The sequence below is a fragment of the Rutilus rutilus genome, assembly GCF_951802725.1.
Source record: "Rutilus rutilus genome assembly, chromosome: 10".
In the NCBI taxonomy this organism is placed as follows: domain Eukaryota; kingdom Metazoa; phylum Chordata; class Actinopteri; order Cypriniformes; family Leuciscidae; genus Rutilus; species Rutilus rutilus.
The window spans coordinates 35,483,905-35,500,741 of NC_140215.1; the positions used below are offsets into that span (position 1 = coordinate 35,483,905).

Consider the following 16,837-nt stretch of genomic DNA (forward strand, 5'->3'; position numbering starts at 1 on the left):
CTAAATGTCACGGATAGTTCCTATAGTGCTGGTTTAGACCCTACTCTGAAGTAGGACCTAAATTAGTTCCTACAAATGGAGTTCCTAGAACTAAAATCGTTCCTAGTTCCTGCGGTGCGAACACGCCGACATCCGGGTACTTTAGCCAATTCTAGGAACTGTGAAAAGGTTCCTCCGGTCGGAAAACGGCTTTAGACCTAAGTTAGCCTGGGGGTAAGGTGTCAAATTTTTTTGGTCTAAATTAAGTCAGTCTTGCATTAGACTTTGCATTAGACTAGTCTATGAGCACATTTTAGACTTGTCTAACACTATAGACCGGTCTAAAATAGCTTTGTGAAACCGGCCCCAGGACGATGGCAATGGAAGTGCTAAAATGCTAACTCATCCTGCAGCTCTCCATTCTTCAGGGTGAAACGAGTCCAACCAATGGAAAACATTCAGGAAACCTGTTTGAAAACAGTCATTGTTTTTTTGCAGTTCATGCTTACATAAGTAGTGCAGCTGGCTGAGTGTTTGGAGTGTACACGATTTCTACCAATATTATTATAAATGGAACACTTCTCTTTTTTCTCTTCCACTTTTCATGTTACTGCATTAGCCACAGTAGTGTCTTCCTCTTTCTGTTGGTGTGTGGCTTCATCAGGAGCCCGTCTGAAGAGGATCTAAGCACAGTGTATTTTTGTGTTTGGCTAATGTACAGTCACAGACACAGACATGGAGCTTTGTGTGTGAGCAACTTCTTCATTTATCATCTGCTGCTGGGAAGATGACACTGTTCTGGGCTAATGCGCATTGTGTCCGTGCTTATCATAATCTACTTCGTGAAACGTTCGCTCATTTCTCTTCTGACTGACGGTGGAATATTCCAGTGCTCGTTCTGGCTTTAGATCTAGTGTTTGCTACTTTGATCTGCTTGATCCAGAGCAACTAAATGGCACAAAAGCATGACATATGTGCATTTTTTTTTTTTTTTTTGCACCAATATTTTTCATTAAAAAAAACCCCAACAGATTATCATGGTACAATATTGTATATTGACAGTTGTTTTAATCAGAGTCAAAGTGTCTGTACAGGTGCACTCAAAACAAGTTAATGAATAAAGACTAGGCTAATTGGAGATATTCACGCTTTAATAGTTTGAATAATAGTTTAACTGTCTAATGATGCATACGCACATCTGACGTGACAGTGTTGTAAGTCAAAGTGATTTGATATTATTTAGTTGGAAATGTAAAAAAAATTAAGCAACATTGTGAATATCGGGCCAATTTTTTGTCCACCTCTTGTCTGGTCTCATGAGTATGAGAGCAGAACTATAATAGATAATATGAGATAAAAGAGATGTTAGTTCTGATGAGGACTGAAAATAAACTGGAAAGACACAGGGCTTAAATACAAGAGCAAACTAATCAACTAAATGAACATCAGGTGCAAACGATAATCAAACAATGAGTAACCTAGGAGACTAAAGGCCAATTTATACTTCTGCGTCGAGTGTACGTCGTAGGCTATGCACGTAGGCGACGCCGTCGTGAGCATTTATACTTCTGCGTTATGTCTGTGTTTCTCTGCAGTTACACCGCTGTTGGCGGGGGCGGGTTTTAATGTTCCACTGTGTTTAGATTCCTCGCGGCTGTTTTGAGTTTAGGCTACTAAGCGACTGAAAGAGAGCAGATCATGTTGGAGTTGGAGCTTATCGAGGTGGAAAAACAGTTAAATTTAGAAGAACCTGGAAATGCGTAGGAGGAAATGCGATGCTACCAAGCCGACCAATCACAGATCTTGCTGTCCGCGTCGTCGTGACGCGTAGTTACATTTTTGAGGAGGTGCGCGTCAGGGTACGGCGAAGGGTACGACGCATGATACACGTCTATGCGTATGCTACGCCGTACCTACTGCGCGCAACCGACGCAGAAGTATAAATTGGCCTTAAGAAGGAAAAAGGAGCGAAGGAAACAGAAAACAGCAAAAACCAACTCATTGTAAAACTCAAACACATAAAACAGGACATAACCCTGATAATTAGCTTCAGGCAGCTTTACTGTACTGTCTCCAGAGAGTCTGCTGCGACAATATCCGATGTGTTTCACACATTCACTCTGTGTGTGTGTGTGTGTGTGTTTTCTTCTCACTGCTGTAAAGTGTGATAAGACCTAAAAGCGAAGAGGAAAACCGATCAATAAGCTAGTTTGTGCGTTCAATTCAGTGTATTGGTCAAATCATTAAGATTGTAGCTGAGCTCAGTGCAGGTTTCATTCATCAGCGTGTGAAGCTGCTGTTCAGGGAACATGGCGAATATAAATTTGTTGAGGGAAACATTATCACTTCATGTGGCGGGCTGAGCATGTGATGCGTGTTTCCCCGCGTCTCCCCCACGGGCTCCCGCGGCTCAGTTAATGTGCTGGAGGAGGGGGTGGAAGCCCTTAAATTATAGATGTGTGTGTTCATGTACTGTTTGTGTTTTCCCCAGAGTGCTTGCTAAGCATGTTTGGGTTGGGAAGGCCAGCACAGATGTATCCTGTTATCTCACTTGTAACTGTGCCCACTATTGAAACAGCTTTTCTTAAATTGTAGCTATCAGGATGACTGTGTGTGTGTGTGTGTGTGTGTGTGTGTGTGTGTGTGTGTTCCTTTGGGTCTAATTAGGCTGGTCAAAGTCTCTCCATACTGCATGACTAATCAATACTGCAACATGAAGACACATGCAGAGACTAAAACACATACACACATCGACGGTTACACACTGTACTCACAGAATGTCCTAAAACCACAAAACATTATACTTTCCTCCTCGAAACACCTGCACATTTATACAGTGCGTCTCTTGAAGAAGCCTGGAGTCGCCAGTACTATTATTAACCGAAACAGTTCTTTCTAGGAGCGCTTGACTAATCACCCTTGTGGAAAAGAGGTGCTCTTAATTGTATTGAATTTGCATTTGTAGTGTACTTCAAATGTACTTGTAGACAATATTCATTAAATAAAACACCACTTAGGTTTACTTAAAGAGAGCACTATCATGACTGTTCCTTAACAGACTTAAATTCACTTTTAAAAAACAATGTCAAATTAAAAGATTTTCCTTAAGGCGGGGCTGTACGTTAAAGGGTTAGTTCACCCAAAAATGAAAATTCTGTCAGTAATTACTCACCCTCATGTTGTTCCAACCCCGTAAGACCTTCGTTCATCTTCAGAACACAAATTAAGATATTTTTGATGAAATCTGAGAGCTGGCTCACTCCTCCATAGACTTCTAGGTGACCGAAACTTGCTGGCCCAGAAAATGTATTAAAGAGATCGTTAATATAGTCCAAGTGACTACAGTGGCTCAATCTTAAGTATATCAAGCGACGAGAATACTTTTTGTGTGCAAAAAACAACAAAAATATCGACTTTATTCCACTATTCATTTCCTTCTCTCTGGGCCTCGAGTTAGTTTACGTAGTGTTTTTGCGCAGCGCGTCTGTGTTACACGTCACCACGTAGGCTCACTATTGGCCGACGCTGGTCATGTGTGTGATGCGTGTGACGCACAACACAGACGCGCTGCGCAAAAACACTACGTAAACTAACTCGAGGCCCAGAGAGAAGGAAATGAATAGTGGAATAAAGTCGTTATTTTTGTTTGTTTTTGCGCACAAAAAGTATTCTCGTCGCTTGATATACTTAAGATTGAGCCACTGTAGTCACTTGGACTATATTAACGATCTCTTTAATAACTTTTCTGGGTCAGCAAGTTTCGGTCACCTAGAAGCCTATGGAGGAGTGATCCAGCTCTCAGATTTAATCAAAAATATCTTAATTTGTGTTCCGAAGATGAACGAAGGTCTTACGGGGTTGGAACAACATGAGGGTGAGTAATTACTGACAGAATTTTCATTTTTGGGTGAACTAACCCTTTAACTTTTCTTGCACATAGCACTGGTGCTACAGAGGATGAAAGTTTTGCACAGGCCAAACAGTTGTAGCACAAGTAGAGGGGTGGGCGATATGGCCAAAATATCATATCACGATTGTTTTCAGGAAAATCACAATTCATGATTTTATCACGATTCTTTTTCATGTTGGTTTTACTATTTTGCAAGTGACTGAGCAAGACAGCCAAACTAATTTTCCTATTTTAAAAACAATAGGCTATAATATAAATGTATAACTTTCCTGTAGCTCAAACAGTAAAGCGTTTGGCGCTTGCAACGCTAAGGTCATGAGTTCGATTCCCAGGGAAAGCAAGAACTGAGAATGTAAATGTGTACCTTGAAATGCAATGCAAGTCGCTTTGGATAAAAGCGTCTGCCAAATGCATAAATGTAAATGTAAAATAATGGCATACATTTAGGCCAAAGTGGGTGAAGAAAAAAATCTTTATGTCATTATATTTTATCTTTGTTATTAAAAATAAGAACAAAGATACACAACATAATATACAAATGAAATAAACAGTGCTTTATTTATTTTTTGTTCAGCTATAGGAGATGTATTTAACAGTAGCATTCAATAAAGAAATGTAATAAACAATTATAAAAATAAAACACTATATACACATCACTGTATAAATCAGGGTTTCTCAACCGGTGGGTCGCGACCCACAAGTGGGTCGTTGATAATTCTATAGGGGGTCGCAAGACTTCAGTGTTCACTAGCACAGCTAATAAATGGGCTTCACAATAGTCTCATTGCAATAGACTACGTTTACATGCAACAAAATAATCCGTTAGTAAACGCATTGGCGGCTCAATCGGACTAAAAAGCCTCAATGTAAACACCTAATCATAAACGCGCACAGATTGAAACAAAAGTTGTGCATGTAAACAGCCAGTCCTCCAAAGTCCAACGAATCTGATTTTCGAATGTCGTACTTCATTATTGCCGTGGCTTCTATTCAGGGTGCGATTTGTGAGAAAAAAAAATATGTTTTGAATGTATGGATGATTTGAAACATTTTTATTCATAATAATAAATCACGAGAACATGAACTTCATCACTGCATTTGCAGGAATTGTGAAATATTATTAACTCATGAAGTAGCCTAACGCAATATTTTTACTTTTACTTTAAAAAACATGCAAGAATTAAATCTCCCTCCCAGTACCATGGATAGTGCCACTCGGCTAGACATGTCAAAACACTTATTTATAAATGGCAAAATTAAATGGCCCAGTTTTACTGCTGCTGTTAAAGTAATAACGTTAACTTTACATCGCGATGCTGAGCTACAGTGAAATGATAGAAAAGACAGATGCATTATCTCGTGTTTCGCCTCATTCGCGCGAACTGGACGCGCCCGCGCCGCGCTAAACACCAGGACCTCTAGACGCGCGTAAACGCGTCTTTACATTGAATTGAAATCACTCGCGCCAGACGCTCAAGAGTGAGTGAGTAATCAAATAACATTTGCTTTAGCCTCAATTAAGTGAAACTCCGTATGTGTGTAACTTCTCAGTGGTGTTACTGGGACGTTTGTCATCATAGAAGCAGATAATCATATTGTGATGTTTATTCCCGCTTCAGTAGGCTAATATCCTGAATATGCTGCCTTCCAGCTATATCAGAGCCAGTCAAAGAAGCGCATTTTAAAATAAAATTGACTTTAATCAAACCGCACGGATCCGTGATAAGTTTTGCGATCCGTCTCGGTCTCGTCACTCAAGTGTCACATTAACGTGAGTAAAAAAAAATCATTTTGCCTCATAGTCTGTCTATTGAAAATGTTTCTGTGTTTTTGTGAAATTAATTATAATAAACATATAGGCCTACGGAGTAGTAGCCTATAGATCTGAGAGGCATTTCAGTTATTGAATTATTTCCAGCCTTAGTGGGTCGTATGACTGGCATACAAAAAAAAAGTGGGTCGCAGTAGGCAAAAGGTTGAGAAACCCTGGTATAAATTATACATTGATTCTCATTAAAGCTACTGTATTAAAGTTCTTCAGTCAAGAGTAGTGAGTGATTTTCTCTTTTGTTGTTTTATTAACATTAAAGGGATAGTTCACCTAAAAATGAAAATTCTGTCATCATTTACTCACTCTCAAGTTGTTCTAAACCTGATGTTTATGTTGAACATAAAAGTTTTTGAAGAACCAAACAGTTGCTGGTCCTCACTGACTAAAAGTTTTTATTTTATTTTTTTATTCTTCTATGGAAGTCATTGGGGACCAGCAAACGTTTAATACCCACATTCTTCAAAATATCTTCTTTTGAGTTAAGCACAAGAAAGAAATTAATAGGCTTTGAACAACATGAGAGTAAGTAAATCATGACAAATTATTTTGGGGTGAACTATCCCTTTAAGGACAAGCGACAGCATGCTTACTAGGTTCTGTCACTTTAAGACCTGCACGCATTTAGAAACAGACATCGGTTAACTCGAATCCGATTTTCTCTCAACTGTTTTCGTTCACTTTAGATATAACCAAGGGCCCTATCTTGCACCCAGCGCAATTGACTTTGTACACCGACGCATGTATCATTCCTATTTTGCACCCGCGCACAGCAGACTTTTCCCTCCACAGACGCACGTCGGTAAACTAGGAAATACACTTGCGCTCCCCTGGGCGGTTCAGCACAAAGAGGAGGCGTGTTCCGGCGCAAACGTTCACTGGTGCTATTTTGTAGGTTTAGAAAACAATTCCGTCACAGAGCAGGAAAAACCTAGTCTAAAGTCAGTGGCGCATTGCGCATGTTATTCATATGCTATTTTAAGGGCGCATGCTTGGCCATAATCAGTGTAGCGTGTGCACAACGCGCATACACTTTGATTCTCTCATCTACACAGAAGCAGCAGTTTTCATTTTTGCAAATCATACATTATTATAATAGATAGATAGATACACAATTTATTATAAAAGCATAGGCTACATCTAGCTTACACATTTACCCAAATTATCATACGCCTGTTTAACCGAAGTTAATTTGGGTGGGTTTCTCCATCCCCAATGTAACTTCTCTCTCTTTTACGGCCGTGACGAGAGCGTTGCTCTCCTCGGCTGTGAACCGCTGCTGGCGCGCGCCTGGCAAATCCGCTGTTATAATAGCAATCCGCCATGGAAAAAGCACGTCTGCTCTTAAAGGGAATGTGAGATGTCGCTCTGATTGGTTTATTTCACGTTATGCCCAAACCACACCTATGAATAATGAAGCTACTCCAGACCAACCCATTTTAGATTTGCGCCAGGCGCAAGAGTCATTTATCCCGCCGGTATAATAGCAAGCGCCCAAGACCCGCCCACAAAGTTACTTGCGTTTCGCGCTTGATACTTAAGTTTCAGATCGTTAAAATAGGGCCCCAACTGTGTTTATGTAAACCATGTGTGTATTTGGCAGTATTAGCACAATCAGTTTTCAAATCCACTTCTACTCTATCTTGGAAATTGTAATTTGGTATTTGGTATTGTCATCTATTAGTCACTTTGGACGGCCGTCAACATTGTGAGTAAATCACTCGCTTTGTGACAAATTTTTGTGCTAGGCGAAAGTTAATATATTTGTTAATATATCAGCAGTTTCCAGGTTGTATCCAAAGCTACAGTGCATGATTATTTCTAATTTGATGCTGTTGGTTAATTTTTAACTGCAGGTTTGTCTTTCTCTCTTCTGTCACTCTTCACCTAATTTAATTGATATTGTCATATGATATTGTTAGATTGGATGATATCATCTCATCTGACCTTGACTTTAAGTGAATTGGCGCAATTTGTGAATTTTGAACACAATTTCATTGTAATAAATGACATTTTAATAATAATTATAAAAAAAGAAACAATAAAACATGCAACTAAAATATAATTGTTTTTGTTTTGCATGAAGACTGGAGCATAGGTCTGCTTAAAGAATCAATAATGGAATAATTCAGTAGAAATGTAATCGTTAAATTCTTTGTGATCCCCAACCCTAGTGAGGCCTGTAACTCAAGGCCTGTCGTACGGTCCATAGACCGTCTCTTAATGACACTGACAGGGCGAAAAACATGATGAGTCCTGCTCGATGCAGATTGGATGAGATCTCTGATCAATGATCATCGAATTTCCAACCCTTATTCATTAGCTGTGCAATTCATTACTGTGGCAATATGAACTTCTGACATTGAAGAGACTAGACGAGCTGCTTGATTTATTAATACATGACTGAAAAGGCCAATAAGTCATTATGATAATATGGAAGTCATCATTAGTTATTTCATATTCAAGAATGAACATTTTGAGAAAAAAACACACAAATGCTTATTCTGGGTGAAGTTTAGTTGTTGTTTTTTAAATATATTTTTAAATAATTCATAATCCCCCTGTAGTCAATCATTTTATCCCTTAAAACTCATCTTTGATCACCAAAATGACATATTTAAATCCTTTTATTCTTAAAAAAATATCTTGAATGTAACTCGACACCCTTACCTCATTAAGTATTCACGGTTCTATGAATATGCAAATGAGCCCCGCCTCCACTCACTCGCTCAGCTCAGAGATCCACTCGTTGACGATCACACGTTGATCTGATTGGTTACAAGGTAGTTTGTGACGTCAGAAACACCAGCGATTTCTAACCGTGTTTTTGAGACTGTCTTTGGTTCACTGCAGTTTTAAGGAGGAAATACTCAGCAATGGTGTCGGCTTATGAATTTACACATGGTTTGTCTTAAAGCATATTAAAAACAAAACATAGTCATATAAACAAAATTAAAAGCTTGTTTTTCACCACAGGGGGACTTTAAATTTGTTTTATAATTCTATTATAATTGTAGCTAAAGAAATTTAATACAGTGTTATCGCATCATATTTCCTAACTGGTGTATCAGAGATTGTGACATAAAATCTTTAGTGAATTGAAACCGTGACCATAAAGCCAATATATAAACTGAACCATGATAAATTTGACATCTTTAAACCCGTAATGACCTCTTTGACCTTTCTGTCACCATGTTTCTGACTCTCATTTCCTCCACCGTTTGTGTTTCAGGTGAAAGCGCTCAATCGTTTGGCTGCACAAGGATTCAAAGGTCATGCTGTGCTTTGGAGGGACAAGAAGAGACACTAAATAAAAAGGTTGAGAGAGAGCAGAAGGTGGACAGCAGCCGCTATCATGTCTCGTCATCACAGCCGAGCCACCAGCCTGGAGGAGAAGGGAGCCACGCCCATCCACAAGAGCTCCACCCCTTTACACAAAAGCTCCACCCCCACCCACAAGAGCGCGTCCTCCTCCTCTTCGTCTCAGAGAGACAGTCGACAGGTGAGACCGACTTTGCTTTGAGACAGAGGAAGAGAAAAGCTGTGGCTGTGCAACAGTAGGAGCTTTCGCACCGGGTAGTTATAGGAACTTAAGCCGCCTTTCCAATGAACACAACATTCGTATTCGCACACGGTTGTAGCATTTCACCCCCTAGCGGCAGTCGCGCGGATCTTTGAAATCGACCGTTCGCAAAGACCCGCCCCCTTTAGTCACTGTTGACAAGCCACGCCGCTCTCACGCCACACCATGTTCTCACACAGTGAAAAATACATCGCGGAGCAGAGAGGACACTGACAACACACTGACAGACAGGACAGACCAGCTTACTTCTGAAATTAAACAGTCTCAACTTACCTTAACTCAACTTAGAGCCTCAGTTAAAGCTGCTCGTGAACCGATCATCTCTTCCTTCTAAGTTAATTTAGGATTAATTACTGGAAAGACGTCAGTACACAGTGTTTTTCAAGTTTCAAGGCCACCGACGTTATATCTAGAGCCCGACCGATATGGATTTTTGGGCGCCGATACCGATAAAAAAAAGCCAGATACCGATATATCGGCCGATATTATTTATGTGTATATTATAATACAGTAGCAATATTATTTATGTGTATTATAGTACAGTAAGTTTGGACACACTTTCCAATTGGTGTGTACAAACTTTTGATGGGTACTGTAGGCCTATATAGAATACACAGTATAAACAGAATAAATACAGTATATAAATGTTTTGCAATGATAACTCAAATGTGGTGATTAAACACTTGTGTGACAAAGATATGTAATGGAGGCAGGGTGAATGATAGAATGAGAATTTGAGTTGTAACCAAACTAGTTTGCATTGCATTTTATATTATATTATATTCTAAATACTCTTCTATTTTTAATCTTAATTTCTTTTATATCTACCAGTGGAGGAAGAGCTCAGATCTTTTTAGTAAAGTAAAATTAATAATATCATAATGAAAACGTTTATAATTACATATGTACAGTAGTTTTATACTATTTTAAATAAGTAGTAAGCAAAATGTACTTCGAATATTCATTCGGTGGGTTGGTATTCGATTTGAAAATTTGACATTCGAATATTTGTTGTTGTCCCCCATCTGGGATCCCCCGCGAAACGGTTCTCATTCGCGCTTGAATAAGGCCGGCGACACACTGACTGCGTGGCATGGCCGTTTTTATTTCGGCTCCCATGTTAACAGGTTGGAGTTTGCACACTGCCTGCGTTAAACACGCGTCTCTCAGGCACGGCTCGAGCCACGCGGAAAACGCATGCATGCTAGAAACAGAACCGACGCGCAAGTGTTCCAGCAACGGGAGTCTTCTCTGGCAAATGCGCAGAACAGCGGAGTTTGTATGGAGGAAGTGCATGTCTGAGCTTGTGTTTTGGATTAAGCTGTGTTGCTTTGACATTGTGGAAAATAGAATAATAGAAACAAAATGTATTAGCCTTTTTACACGTTATTATCAATCTAAATTAATCTCGTTTTTTAATTTAACTTAATTTCGTTTTTCTTTATTTAATTTTCGTTTTTCTTTATTTAAATTTCGTTTAATTTCTTTATTTAAATTTCGTTTTTCTTTATTTAAATTTCGTTTAATTTCTATTTAAATTTCGTTTAATTTCTTTATTTAAATTTCGTTTAATTTCTTTATTTAAATTTCGTTTTTCTTTATTTAAATTTCGTTTATTTCTTTATTTATATTTCGTTTTTCTTTATTTAAATTTCGTTTTTCTTTATTTAAATCTACCCTTTACTGTGTCAGTAATTTTGTTAGTCAGAAAAATATAAGACTACCTTAAAAGTATTGCTTAATTTAACAGACCTGTGTGTGTGCATTTTATATCACTAACAGTGTCTGTTCTCCGACGCGTTCTCTGCCCGCGTGAGGTGCGCCGCTTCCCGCTCGCGCTGTTCTGTAGTTTACTAAAAGTGTATTAATTCTGAACTTGTCGCATCTCCATCTGGCTACTTTTAATGCAAAATGGCCCTATATAAAATGTTATAATTACATAAATTATTGGAATATTGCTCGATGTTGTAACGTAGCAGAATGAGCTTTAACACTGTGTCTACACCAGACGCGCTGTTATTTTTTTGCCACTTTTGCCAGTTCTTTGTAACAGCTTTTAGGTGCTTTATTGGCAGCAGCATTCTTACATAAATCACTGCACGCTGCATTTTTTTTTAATATTAATTTATCGGCCGTTATAAATGCCGATACCGATAGTTAGGAAAATGCCTAATATCGGCCGATAATATCGGCCGGCCGATATATCGGTCGGGCTCTAGTTATATCTACTAACTCTCCTGACTGCTATGTCGGACTAAATGCCGGATTCGGCGGATTATGATAGGTCAGATTGCCTGTCAATCAAACTCCCAGTGAAGGGTGAATTGGTCGTGAAGCATCCATTACCCTCGGCTATTCACCATGGTAAAATGAGTGATTTTAATGAATGTAATGCATGGATGAATATGTCCACACAAAACAAATGACCCTCAATACATCTAAAATAAAAACATAGTAGATTTTATAGAGCTAAAATATTGATTTAGTAATTATAAAATAATTATTTCTGCCATAATTATTAATAACCGCCATTTTACTGGAATAGTGTCTACAGAATAACGTTAAAATGTTAAAATATTGGTAATTCTAGCTTCACGCTCATAGGTTTGATTATTATAAACTATGAGATTTGAATAAATTTGAATCCATCACATCCGGTCGGCCGGTCGCATAAGTTCAGATATTTCAACACGTCCGAAGCTCAAATCAGATCCGAAATGTCCGCATACGCATATGATGGGAACTCCACGCAGCTCCCGTACTACTCTCCACTGCAAATGAATGACTTCCGGTCTCCGACTTCCATGTTTGGATTGGCCCCCTCAAAGTTGCATTGGATTTTCTCCTCAGCGTAAAGGTTAAGAGGTCCATCTATCACTGTTTCCCATGTTTGTAGAGTTAGTTTGTGGAGTAAATATATAGGCTATAATCTGTGTGTTTACACAGCTTTTTTCAAAATGGCAGATGCTGGTGTTTCACGTGCGTTCGGCCGATCAAACTAACGTCACTGGTAGGTCCTATAGTGCTGGTTTAGACCGACTCTGAAGTAGGAGCTCAATTATTTACTCCAAAAGGAGTTCCTAGAACTAAAACCGTTCCCAGTTCCTGTGGTGCGAACGCGCCAAAATCCGGGAACTTCCTCCAATAGTTGCAGGAACTATGAAAAGGTTCCTCCGGTGCGAAAGCCCCTAGTGACCGCTCACTTTTTCAGAGTTGTTCAGGAAATATTTTTCCCATTCTTTTGTCCATGAGGATTAAAATACACATCAACAAAGCTCCAACATGAATCACATGATGGTCACATTTCTCTCAGCTGACTTGGTTGTTTAAAGCAAGGCTGTTGACAATGACCATAAGGTATGTTAAAGCCAGTTACAGGCGAGAACTGCACACTTAGACAGAAAAGGGCTGCTAAACCAGTGAAATTACTATAATAGATCGACTTTCAACAAAGCAGGAGCTCATTCAAGTCTTCACTAACTCTGCAGGAGCTACTGAAGAAATTTGTATACATTCGGTATAGACTTTGTAGTCATCATTTACGTTTTTGATCTTATTCGCCTACTATCCAGCACTTTTGCTTACAGAATAAAATAAATAAATGGTTTTGAATTGATAGAAAGAGTAGTCGCTACAAAATGTGACACAACTGGTCAATACAGATGAATACTGATTATTACACTTCAGGAAGAGGGCAAATAAACCTCAACTCTCTGTCACTGTGGAGGCAGTAGGAGCTGAATATCAGACATCATTAACATGAACTAATGAGCGTTGTGTCTAAAGCAGCCATCACCATTCTGATGCTCACATTTACCCATACAGAAAAAGAAGTATACTTCAAGTTCATTTCATAAAGTCGTCATGAAACTGAAGTAGGAACTTCCTTATTGTGTCGTATATCTGAGTGATAGGCTTTACGGACAAGAACAAATGTGGGCGGGGCTTGATTTTGTCTGTGTGGAATTGATTGGATGGTTGTGGTTTGCTATTGGGGCTTTCCTGTAGCTCAAACAGTAGAGCGTTGGCGCTAGACAAAATGTAGAACTGATGTAGAACTTGGTGGATCTGACAAAATGTAAAATGTGTACCTTGAATGCAATGTAAGTCGCTTTGGATAAAAGCGTCTGCCAAATGCATAAATGTAAATGTAAATGTATTGGTGGATCTCATGTGAGTGACAGGTTGCCCCGCCCTCGTCATTAGAGAAGAGGAAGACATGCTGAAGAACATGAATTTCAAGAAAATAAATCATTTATAATAATTATGGCCGTATTCTATAAAAATATGAATCGTCAATGTTGATTTCATGGTAAACGTTGGTAAAGTCCAGGTATATTTGAGTGCAGTTTATGAAGCAAGTATACAAAAATCACTGTACTATTAGTGTACTTGTATGTGTACCATTTTAGTTCTTCTTGGCCCACTTTTTAGTTTATAAAAGTATACTTTTACTTGTATTTTAAGTGTAGAATTTACTCTATATACTTATACTCCAATTTACTCTATATACTTCTAACCCACTTTTTAGTTTATAAATTTGCACTTTGAAGTATAATCTCAATAAACTACTACTACTAAGTTTAGTTTAAGTTAACTATTTTAGTGTTAATTTTTATACTTAAACCTTTGACTGTAATTGAAGTAGACTTATCTTATTCATGCCAATGATTTATATATTACATAAAGAAACTTGCTTCTTTTGCTATTTGATGTAATGTTTTGTGTAAAATGATTTAGGCCTATTCTTGATAATGGCTTCAAAAAATGTGAATGTGAGAGCTGGCATTTTGTTTATTTATTTATTGTTCTGTTTATTTGTATTCATTTGGAAGGGACCATGTACATTATTAAGCATACGCGTTTCCATTTGATGCAAATAAATAGAATAGATAGAATATGCAACTTGTTCTGAAAGTGATGTGCATGTACTCATTAAACACCTCACAGTATCATCTGAAAGTGTGTGCTATAAAATCTGTTCATAGGAATACTTTTCTCCCAACTCATGATTTGTGTGTTTCTAGATACCGCTTTCACTCAGTCGAGCCTCACTGGTCTGATGTCTGTTTAATGATGTTTCTAATGAGTTTGCCATTTTGTTCAGTCAGTTGAAATTAGCTGTAAACACTTTCGATCTAAATGTTTTTTTTTTTTTTTTTTTTTTTTTTTTCACTTTTTTTCCGCAAACTAAACCAATTCTGTGTACATTGATTTAATCTTTTGTTCATTCATTCATTCTAACTCTCTCAGTATCTCCATCTCATGTTTATTATTGGTGTTAATGAATGATGTAGAGCTGTCTGTGTGCACTTTAATGGCTTTTACTTTTCCATGGGTTTGGTTTTCTTATATTTGATCTTGTCCCTGTGTAGGAGAGCTGGGAAATCATCGAGGGCCTGAGGATCGGGCAAACTCATGTGCAGAGGCCAGAGAAGCACGAGGGCTTCATGCTGAAGAGGAGGAAATGGCCCCTGAAGGGCTGGCACAAGGTTAGAAACAAAAACCAACAAACCAGTCTGATCCCGGTGGTCTGATTCACTGGTTTTAGTAGGTTTGGGAGTTTTCCAGGCTGAAACCAGCTTAAACCACTTAAGACCAGCAATCTGTGTACAGGGTTCGTACAAGGTGTGCTTGAATTTGACTTTTTGAAACTTAAGTGCTGGAAAGCCCTTGAAAACAGCCATATATATATATATATTTTTTTTTGTACACATCAAGGAGGAAAAAAAATCAAAATAAAAAATTACAAGAATACAAAAAAAGAGGTAAAAATTAAGGAAAAAAAAATTAACAAGAAGAACACAACCATTACCGATAACTGTTACATGAGGGCTTTCAGGGAGTCAGCAACTGTGTGATACAAGTAGAAATTATGTACAGTTCTAAAAGTCTACTAGTAATTTGTTTTTTGTATGTAACAATCCCATTTGCTCCAGTGCTTTTCCCCTTTGTCCTTCTGTAACCGAAGAAAACGTATTCATATTTTTGAAGAGGTACTTGAAAAGTGCTTGAATTATTGAAATATATAATATATTTATGAAATTAGTGTTTAATTTTTTCGGAAAAAACCCCCCACAATCTTTTCACATAAAATTAACGCTGCAGCCCGTCTGAGATATAGAGCTATTTTAACATGATATTAAGTTTATGATAAGTATATAATACAACTTTCACATATTTATGGGAAAAAAATCTGTTTTAATAAGGAATATCTTTGTCATAGTATCCTTTCAATGGTTAAGGGGATTTCCCATGCCTGACAGCGCTGGTCAGTGGATTGATCTCTATGACGTGAATCATTAGATATCATATATATATATACATTAGGGGTGGCACGGTTCACAAAACCCACGGTTCGGTTCGTATCACGGTTTTAGGGTCACGGTTTTCGGTTCTGTACGGTTCTTGTTGTTCTTTTTTCTTTTAATCTTTAACACTCCAAAAATTTACTTCAGCATATGATATATAGCTGAATTATCTAATTATTAATTAATTTATTTCATAAATGGGGTGTGTTTGCAAAACGCAGCTTCTCTGGGCTGTGTCAGACAGTTATTTGTCACCACTTTTTGCCAGGGTTGATATTATGTCCCAGCACGGATGTACCAATACAAATAAATAAAACATTTCCAGTTAACTAGCAAAGTATTCGTTTCGTTCGTTTGTTAAATAAGAAGCAATCTAGCGCTGAAATGTGTTTTTTTTAATCAAGTGATCAAAGTGCTCGTTGCCGTTGCGATCAGTGGCGCTGATACAGTGTTCTCGTGGCTCGCGCACACACCGCAGCGGCCGCACATTCTTCACTCAGACGCGCGCTTCAGTCCGTTGAGGAGACTCTAGGCTACTCTATTCGTTCCGATGAAATCACAAAACAAAATTCATACAAATCTGTCCCTGCTTGATATACAACCGCTGATAAACATAATCGGTTTTGATGAAAAAGAAAAATATATACGAGTGCAGATTAGAACTCAGAACCTTTGACACGCTTGGCAAGTTCTGCCACTGGACCATTAAAGTACATACCGGTACGTGGAACAGTCGATCTATGTAGCCTATTTATTCACGTGAAAAAAACAACATATAGCCTAGTGGAGTTGATCTCATTAAATGTCTAAGTAAACCCAGTGTACTATTTAAATCGATTGCTGGACATTGTAATGTTATTCTACATTTGTCTGATTTATGATTTAGCATTGTATTAGCAGTAGCACGGGCACAAGGCTACATTGCGCATGCGTCGAACCGTGCGAACCGCGCGACGCACACACGCACCGAACCGAGACAAGCGAACCGAACGGTTCGGATGTTTTTTCATGTACCGTGCCACCCCTAATATACATATATATTTAATTTGAGTAAAAAAACAAATACAAATAATAAAGATATTGTTTGATAAGTGTTAATTGTAGTCCTTGAAATCTAAAAAACTAGTGCTTGAAAACAGAATCTGTACGAACCCTGTGTTTATTCCTGGTGTTAATGAGCGATAAAGAGCTTATTTGTTTGCATATTAATAGTATCGTTTTGCTTA

The 16,837-nt window shown here is 38.2% G+C and overlaps 1 protein-coding gene across 6 annotated transcripts in view; it reads left to right on the plus strand.

The window, feature by feature from the left end:
* osbpl6 (oxysterol binding protein-like 6) overlaps positions 1-16,837 on the plus strand; it is a 75,534-nt gene that overhangs the window by 20,954 nt on the left and 37,743 nt on the right. For all 6 annotated transcript variants that reach the window (XM_084421803.1, XM_084421805.1, XM_084421807.1 and 3 more), the window contains exons 2-3: positions 8,950-9,219; positions 14,676-14,792. In XM_084421803.1, the coding sequence (XP_084277929.1) occupies positions 9,073-9,219; positions 14,676-14,792 (264 nt within the window). In that variant the 5' untranslated portion in view covers positions 8,950-9,072. The remainder of the gene's footprint in view (positions 1-8,949; positions 9,220-14,675; positions 14,793-16,837) is intronic.